This window comes from Euphorbia lathyris, chromosome 9 (genome assembly GCF_963576675.1).
Source record: "Euphorbia lathyris chromosome 9, ddEupLath1.1, whole genome shotgun sequence".
Classification (NCBI taxonomy): domain Eukaryota; kingdom Viridiplantae; phylum Streptophyta; class Magnoliopsida; order Malpighiales; family Euphorbiaceae; genus Euphorbia; species Euphorbia lathyris.
The window spans coordinates 21,267,496-21,277,320 of NC_088918.1; the positions used below are offsets into that span (position 1 = coordinate 21,267,496).

The 9,825-nt window shown below is 30.2% G+C and overlaps 1 protein-coding gene across 1 annotated transcript; it reads left to right on the forward strand.

Annotated features, from left to right (window-relative positions):
* The first annotated feature begins 1,659 nt into the window (after nt 1–1,659).
* LOC136206137 (transcription factor bHLH96) lies at nt 1,660–3,209 on the forward strand. Its single transcript, XM_065997068.1, has 3 exons — nt 1,660–2,294; nt 2,389–2,841; nt 2,939–3,209. The coding sequence occupies exons 1-3, from the start codon at nt 1,764–1,766 to the stop codon at nt 3,035–3,037; spliced, it is 1,083 nt and encodes a 360-aa protein (XP_065853140.1). The 5' UTR covers nt 1,660–1,763; the 3' UTR covers nt 3,038–3,209.
* Nucleotides 3,210–9,825: the final 6,616 nt, after the last annotated feature.

Genomic DNA, 9,825 nt, shown 5'->3' on the forward strand with positions numbered 1-9,825 from the left:
AACAAAATTTTTTATATAATTAATTTTCTATTTGTTTTATACTTATTTATTAAGATTGTCATTTGTGACTTCGTTTGTAGACCTCTAAAACTTCAGAATCGGTGCTAACCAAAATTGTTCAAATTTATAAAATTAAAAAATATATCTTACCATTTATTACATTAAGGATATATTTATATTTCCTCCAAAATATCTCTAAAATTAATATGCTAATAAATATAAAGGGTGCTTTTTATGGTTACTTTTTTTTTACAAAGTACTATTACTTTGTGTGTTTTCACCATTGGATGATGGATTAGAAAATTAATCCAATGGTGAAAACACACAAAGTAAGACTTACTTTGTTAAAAAACAAAGTAATGATAGCCTTTACCAATATACATATATATTACATAAAGTACACATTTTATCATATCATTATTAGCGTAGATCGGATTTAAGCACACTGTTAAGTTTAACGTTTATTAAGCGATATAATTTCAAATAATAAAAAAAAATCATTTGTAGTTTCACATTCTGACCATTTTCCAATTCGGAATGCTGTAAACTAATGATTTTCACCTGGTCAGTGACTGACCAAGTGAATTTGGTCAGTCACTGTTAAATTTAGGAGGTATAAATCTAATCCATATGATTGTTTTAATCTCCACCATATGATTTTAACAAACCTAAATCTAACGGTGACTGACCAGGTGAAAACTACTGTACAGTAAACATCTAATAAAGTTTGAGAAGACGAGTGGAGCATCAAGAGCCTACGAATCGAGCGGTCTCGTGGAACACCAAAGACTTTCGGATCCAGTAGACTTCCAGAAACTGTTTTCCATCAATGAAAATCCTTCTACCAGCTAGATGAGATCGTCCAGAAGACGAGTCCTAGGATTCCTAATGGGAGAATGATTCCTAATTAAATGAACGATTACTAAAAAAAAGAGCGATTCAGCGGAACACTATATATAGACTGTATGACAGAGGTACGTTAACATTACTATTTAATCACGTTCAACCCTTCAAACTCTTACTTAGACATTAGAGCGAGTTCATCAGACTCTGATCTCTCTCTAATTGTTTGTTCTGTTTTGCAGATAATTCGAAGAAGGACATGAAGGGTGCTTCGAAAAGAGTGTTAGGGGGTGTTTGGTTACTCCTTTTCATGCTCATGTTTGATTTGTCACTTTAAAAATGAGAGTTTTAGTTGTTTGGTTAGTGACATCTTGTTTGCATTTTACATCTGAAAATCAGTATTGAGTGTTTGGTTAGTGACCTCATGGTTGCCTTTTACACCTGAAAAGCGGCCTTTTACAAAAACAAAGAATCTATACTTTTTGGAAAAACAGTTTTTTCCAACAGCAAATAGCAAATAACAACAACAAACAGCAAACTGTAACACTAAACAGCAAATAGCAACAACAAACAGTAGATAAAACAAACGAACTCTTAATAAGATTTATAACTACGATGTGGAATAAACATATTAAGTTAAAATGACACTATTTTCTAAGTCAAGAATAAATTGATTCTCCCAAATTACCACAAGAGTAAATTTGTATATTATTCCTTTAATATTATATTAAATATAAAATATTAAAATTGAATACTATTTCACGTGCAAAACATCCTGTAGATTTTGTTCGTGTACAATAAGGTCTTTAAAAAGCTCACTTTCTCCATTCTTCCTCACGAATTCTCTCTATCTCTCTCTCTCGAAGAACACACGAGAGAAAAAGTGAAAAGAAAACGAAAGAAAAAAGAAAGATCAATCAATGGCTCTAGAGGCTGTTGTGTATCAGCAAGACCAGCTTTTCACTCACTCTGCCAGAGATTTCTACTCTCTTCTCGGCGGCAATACTTGGGAAACTAGTTCTCTTTTCGATTTCCCCTTACTTGAAAATGTCCATGATGTCGATTCTATTTCTTTCGATAATTTTCTCATCAACCAAACAGAAAATAGTTTCCATCATTCTCATGCCTCTCCGCCGAATTCTTCCATGTATCCTCCTCCTCATCATTTCGCTCAAATGCTCCAGAATAATCCATCGCCAGATCATGCTTACAGTAATAATGCCAATGGATTAACGACTAATTCTCCTTCCGATTTACCTGAAAATCATCTAGATTCATCATCTACTGTGCCTGTTCGAGCTAAGAGACGTCGATCTAGGAGCAGGAAGAACAAAGAAGAGATTGAGAATCAGAGAATGACTCACATTGCAGTAGAACGCAATAGAAGAAAGCAGATGAATGAGTATCTCTCGGTTCTCCGATCTTTAATGCCGGAATCCTACGTCCAGAGAGTAATTCCCTAATTCTTCTTCGTTTCTCTTTTTTGAATTCGTACAAAATAGGATATAATAGATCGAATTTCTGATGATTAAACTCACAAAATAGGGAGATCAGGCGTCAATAATCGGCGGCGCGATCAATTTCGTGAAAGAATTGGAGCAGCGGTTGCAATCAGTCGGCGGAAAGAAAGAAGTAACGGAAAAATGCGACGGTGCCGATCATCATCATCATCAGCAGCAGCAGCAGCAGCTACATGCTTCTACTAATTCTCTGCCTTTCTCTGAATTCTTCTCATTTCCACAGTACTCGACGAGTCCGGCTCGGAGTGAAAACTCGGTAGCCGGCGGGAATGATTCGATTAGTAGTGTGACTCAGTCTACCATAGCTGATATAGAAGTAACCATGGTTGAAAGTCATGCTAGTCTCAAAATAAGATCAAAACGACGGCCAAAACAGCTTTTGAAGGTCGTTTCAGGATTGCATGCTTTGCGTTTAACTATCCTTCATTTAAATGTCACAACAGTTGAGCAAATTGTGCTTTATTCTCTAAGTGTCAAGGTTAGTTTTGTAATTAACTGATTAAATTTTAATTAATTTATTTTATTTTCTCAAAAGAAATAATTAATTGATAAATTTGTTTTAACCATTAATGCAGGTAGAAGATGATTGTAAACTGAGTTCAGTGGACGAGATTGCAACAGCTGTGTATCAGATGCTAGGTAGGATTCAAGAAGAATATTGTATGATGAATTAAAAAAAACAAAACAAAAAAAATGTTTTAATTTTTTTTTTTTTTGTATTTTGTATTTATTTTAAAATTTCCTTTCCGTACATTACCAAATTAATTAATGTGAGCATTTTAATTAATTTAATGAGATCTTAGGTGATATTTATTTCATGGAATAAACTAGGAATATAATAGTTATTATTATAAAATTTTATTTTATTTTTATTTTTTTTAATTTTATTTTTTATTTTTTCCGTCTATTCCATTGAATTTGTATTTTATAATTAGTGCGTCGTTCAAAAAATTGACCATCTCATATCTATTGATAATTTGTTTTACATTTCATATAAAAAACGGTAAAATTACGGAAAACAGAAAAAACGTGAAAAACGAAAAAATAGGAAAACTGGAAAAACGATAATACGAGAAAATGTGAAAAAGACAAAAAAAAAGTGAAAACAGTTAAACCGTGAAAACGATAAAAAAAATGTGAAACGTGAAAAATGTAAAAAAGGTGAAAAAGTGAATAATTATGGTAAAAATTATGTTAACTCACTTTTTTTTTTGTTTTTCATGTTTTAACTGTTTTTTTTTTATGCTTTTTACGTTTGTACCATTTTTTTCTCATTTTTCATGTTATTCCTTAAATAATATATATTAAATATTTGATAATTTATGGTAATAATTAAATTTTAAAAATAAATAAAAAATTGCACTTGATGGGTAAAGTTGTCTATTGAACAACAACATTAGCTATTCCATATAATCGCATTCCATCGAATAATTATTTCTAAAGAATACTTATTCTTTTTCTCCTATTATGTTCCTTAGTAATACATATTTTATTCTATTCCGTGAATCAAACGATGCCTTAGGATTTTGAGAGGGTGATTTAAACTAGACCTCGGCTCGGGCCGGGCCTGTCGGGCTTTTGATAAAACCTGATAAGCCCAAGCTCAGCCCAAACCCACACTAATTAGAGTCGGGCTCGGGTTCGGGCGGGCTTGAGCCTAAAAAAGGAATCCCAAGCCCGCTGCCCAAGCCCATATCTATATTAAAAAAAATTCAATTAAAATAAAATACTAACTTTTTTAATAAATAATAAACATAATAGTTAATATGAGACATTTAAATAAATTTATAAATGTATATATAGATAACGGGCCGGGCCGGGCAAGGTCCGACGAGTATTTATATAGCCCAAGCCAGTCCATTTTCTAGGCGGGCTTATTCGAGCTTCGGCCGGCGACGAGTATTTATATAGCCCAAGCCCGTCCATTTTCTAGGCGGGCTTCTTCGAGCTTCGGCCGGACCGGGCCTGACACTAATTTTATGTGTCCAGGCCCGGCTAAATGGGCCTGGGCTCGGGCCGGGTGGGCGGGCTCATCGGCCCATGACGAGGTCTAATTTAAACTAATTCAAAGTGTTCACTTTATTTTGAGTTATTAACCTATATATATTCCGATTAATTGATTTGAGGATCTTTAGATATTTTTTGGATGTATTCTTTTCTAAAGCTCGAACTCCATATTTCTAATTTAAGCAATTTGGATCCTTTAAACATTCAAACCAACTTTAATTAGTACAATTTTATGAGTACAATTTGAAAACTTATCAAGAGATTATTTATTTTAATATTACTATCGTCCAAAGGCGAATACAAGATCCTCTGCTAGGAGGCTATTTTTACGCCTGCGTGCGTAAAAAAAATTACTAAATCAAATTCGTGCAATTTTTTTTCCTTCATACACATGTTATAATCTTAAGTAGTTTAGACCAATCTTTCCGTCTTTCCGTATCACTAGAAAACCTTTTAAAATGGAACTGGATTTTGACTATAGAAGCAAGATTTTATCATTTTGAACGAGCTAGATACAGATTATAGAAATAAAATTGAATCATTTTGAACGAATTTATAGCGAAATTATTTCCTATCGTAATTTTGTAATTACATACAAACTCAATAAACTAATTAATCTCCTTAACGTTAGTCTATAAGAGACACGAGAGGCCGAAACCACTCGAGAGGCGTGGCCCCTAAATCTTCTTGTTTCCGTGCTGCACTCGTCCAACCGCGTTTAATTTTTACGTTACGATGGGTTCAGTATATTAATGGTGGTATTATCACACTTTCAAAACATGAATATTGCTTAGTCACTTCAATCTTGCTTTCTGTCTTTGTCTCTCATATAATTATAATTGAGAGTATATATATGTTTTCATAAAATGGGCCATTGATGAAACTTTACGAAAATTTAACCTTTCAAATCAGTCATTCCTCTTGATCATATGTTTCGTCCCTGTACCGTTTATAATTAGATCTTTTATTTATTGTATAATAACTTGTTGAATTAGAGTTTTTCATCTCTTAATAATTTGATGTATGTATTAACATGTATTTATGGGCTTAATGTATCTGTTTTACTATTTACTCGGCTCAAGGAGCGTATACAGGGATCCGGGCTCTTCCGGCCGCCGGAACCGACATGACCAGGGGTAGTTTCGGTACTTCTGGCTCCACAAAATTTAAGAATTAGAGTGTTAAATTGACGATTTGATTAAACTTTGATTAAGTATTTGATAAATTGGCATTTGACCTAGAACTTTGATTGCGTATTTGATAAATTAACCTGATTATGGTCTCTAAGAAATATTAATGGCGTGCTGGTTTAGTATCCCCAAGATGGCTAGAGAAGTGTTAGGTCTTCCTAAATCGAAATTTCTAATTTTTTTTTGCTTGTTAGGCCCCCTAAATCCAAATTTCTAATTTTTTATTTTCCTGTTAGGCCGTACCGAAATCCAAATTTATTTATTGGGCATAATTTTTTTTACATGTTAAGAATCTTAGACACAATATAACTTAATTTTGAAAAAATTTACATTGATACTTAAAAATTAGTTCTTGACCACTCAGATTATAACACGTATATATACGAAAAAAATTTGAACAAGTACGATTTAGCAAAAAAATCACGTACGTGCAAAATCGGCCTTCCAACCGACCAATCATGTATTTGTGTTCGGCTCAAAATCTCAATTGCTTTATAAACTTTCAAAAATTACAAATGACATCTATTTTTATCTAATTGGATTCGACAACCTAAACTTCAAGTGCCTCGTGAACTTTTAAAAACTCTTAATTATTTATCTAATTGACATTTTCTTTTTGACACATTGACAAGCACTTACACACGTGACCGAACATGTCTTTCATTTTCTACATCCAACATACTCTATTAAAAATTGTGAAGCTATTAAATGAAATTGGATAACAATATTGGGTTATTTGAAACTTTTGCGATTACCCAAAACAAGAACCTAAGACTAGGTCATATTGAAGACAAATTCTCTATAATGATTCCACATGTTCTCTTTCTCGGATGGTGATTCGAACTTCATAAATATCACATGAATATGTTTATATTCGACCGATATCACTAGTATTTTAAAGTTTCTCCCTAAATCCCAACCGAATGCAACATTTCTTAAGCTTTGCCTCTCAACAGAACCGAACAGTCTTGTATTCGTCACTCTGTCCGGGGATTCAATTAGGAAGTCGTAGCCTTATTGTTGGGCCAGTTAAGTGTGAAGTCTATTTATAAGTAAGTCAGTTGTTGTCGTTAAGTTATTTTGATAAGAGAGAAGGTTCCTTCATTAAGGCTGCCATTAACAGCTTTAGAAGAGTGAGTCCAGCTTTATTTGTGAAGAAGATCATGTATATATAGAAAACTTTTTTATAAGAGTTGAATTTTATTATGATACGAATGACTGAAACCCAGCTGGACAAATCATATCATACAAAAGTTATAATGTCTTTCACTCAAATATTTTTGTGTACAATGGTTTTAAATAATAATAATAATATTATTATTATTATTTATTTATTTATTATATAAAAAGAAGGGATCAAATCAAAATCATTTGTCCATTGAAGCTATAATAATAGAATCATTAAAAATGTACTATAATAATGGTAGAATCCCTAGGCAAATAAAATATTGATTTGCTGGTGGGATTGTTGGGGTTTTGGAGAACATAATATATATAAATAAGGCAATAATAATAATAATTAGATGCTTAATCATTCTCATTATGGTCTAATCTCTTCCTCAACACATCAGAACCTTAATTATTTTTATTATTGTCACATTAACCACGAATAACTCTAGATAAATTAATTTTGAACTTAAAATTTAATTAATAGATTGTTATTCATTTTAAATGTATTTTAAGTTTGCCTTTTTAATAGTTGAAAAATAGTTTTTTTTATGTTTGATTTGTTTATAAAAGAACTTGTTTTTTTAAAAATATAATTGTTGGTACTGAAAAAAAATGAATAATGATCTTTTAACTGAATTAGTTGTTTATTACTAATTAATTTGTCAAACAGTTAAGAGCTTGATATGATTAAAAATAAATAATCATATACATATATGATGTGTTGAAATAAAAGATTGAGACTTTTTTTTTTTTGTTGAAATAAAAGATTGAGACTCAATCCACTTAAATGAAACTGATGCACTAATTTCAAAATATTTTTTTGCATATAAATAATAAATAAAGTTGATGAGTGAGACTTATTATTATTATTATTATATATTATTATTATTATTATGGATAAGGACTAAATATGATTTTATTGTTTTAAAGAAAATGTAAATCTTAACTTATGAAATTGTATAAATTTACCTCTAATCTTTTTAAATAATATCAATTTTACTTTTATTTAATGGAAAAATTAAACAGACTAATTTTGATAGGTATTTAACTGTTATATTGGACATTCTAAATAAATTTATCGATAGATAAACTAAAACAATTCAGTATATAATAAATATTTTTGTCACTTGGACAGTTTTCTTAATTGTTAATATTTTAGTGTATATATATGCTTGGTAATTCAAGTGGTAAATAATTCAGCCTTGTGAATTAAGTGGGCAATTTTGATTTTGCTTCTTTTCAAAATTGTGGGGAAATTAAAATTTTAATTTTATCAAAATTAAAATATATTATAATAAACAAAGTTAAAAGTTGATAATCATATGTATTGATTTTGATTCACCATTCAAGTATTTGTTGAACTGCAATACTTCCTATTAACAGTTGGCCTGGGGAGGTTTCAGATCCAAATTTAACATGAAGACAACACATATTCACATGTTCATACTGTAAAATAATTTCTTATTCTTTTTTTTATATGTAGAGAGAGAAAGAGAGTACTATCAACATTTCCAAAATAAATCAAATTATTGCTATCATATTCTTAAGAGTAAAAAGAGAGTACAAAAACCTCACCTGACCTCAAATTGAAGGGATCCAAATTTTTTTTATTATATAATATTTAACTAAATTATTTTATTATTCATTACGTTAAATATTAAGTGAATGTTAATTTATTCGGGAAGTATCTAGAATTTAATGGTCTAAGAATTTTAAGGGTCCAACTTTTTTTTTGTTACAATGGAGGGGCTAATCCCGAAAAAACACAAAAAACAGACCGACACTTAAAGACGAGTCATTCTGGGAAGTCCAGATCCACAAAAATCAGAAAAAAGAATGTCCTGAATGTCTGCAAGAGGCGCATCACACTCGTGAAGACCTAAACTCAAACTCCCCGCGTAGTTTGTCATCCAATCACCTGCCCTATTCCCTTCCATTATTATTGTTATACAATACTTCATTTTTTCCGTTATATAACTTGTTTTAGAAAGTGAATTTTTTTACAAAATATAAGTCGTTCTAGTTTTCCAAAAAATTTTAGTTTATTTTTTTGGTTCAAACATTGAATTTTTGTCTTAGTTTTCAATGTATTCATGTGTTTTTTTAACATTCTAAAGCTTATTTTCTAACCACTACATGAGAGATGAATTGTTTTAAGTTAACCAATGTAAATTCATTAATTTGACTCTATATTAATTGTATTTCTTAATTTGTATGAAACATTCTAGGATGACATATATAATAGACGGAGTGAGTATCTAATTAAATTATTTTTATTATATTTATTACATAAAGAACCAAGTCAAAGTATTTTGATATTTCATTTTATATAGAACCATTATTATTATATTTATTTTTTAATAAATATAACCCAATTTTTTTATTTAACACAAAGCTCTAAAATGTTTAGTACCACCTTGATATATATATATTTTGCAATCACACTTAAAACAAGGCTTTTTATAGCAATATTTTTTTATAAGATCTTTTATAGCAATATTAAACGAGTAAATTACATACACCCTGCAAAAAGTTACTAAACTTTATTTTGTTTCAATAACATAATGGAGTTTTTCTATTTATTTTAATAAAATTGGAATTTTTTTTATTAGAATATATAACGATGCAACAACTACGTTAAAAAGAGCTTATTTTACATATAACATTAGAGTCACATGGCAACACGTGTATATACTATTTGATAACAAAAAATAATTATTGTCCTATAATTATCATGTCGTATATAAGAGTCAGTTATTTCTCACGTGATTATCACATCACTATTTCAATAGTTATTTTTGTTTGAAATAATTAGAATATTAATTTTATTAATATAAATATGAAACTTTAACGATTTTATTAAAACAAAACGAAATTCAGTGATGTTTATGAAATTAATCCTAAACTTTAGGGACTATCCCAACAATAAACAAACTAGCCAAGCCAAAGCCTCAAATTCCCAAATGTAAATAATTTTCTTTTTTCTTTCTTTTTTGTTGTACTGTAACTGAGTGAATAGAAAGTGAAGTAGGGGGATGTTTCTTACTGTTCAATTTCACATGTGGGTCCAGGGCTTATCAATCTGTATATTTTCC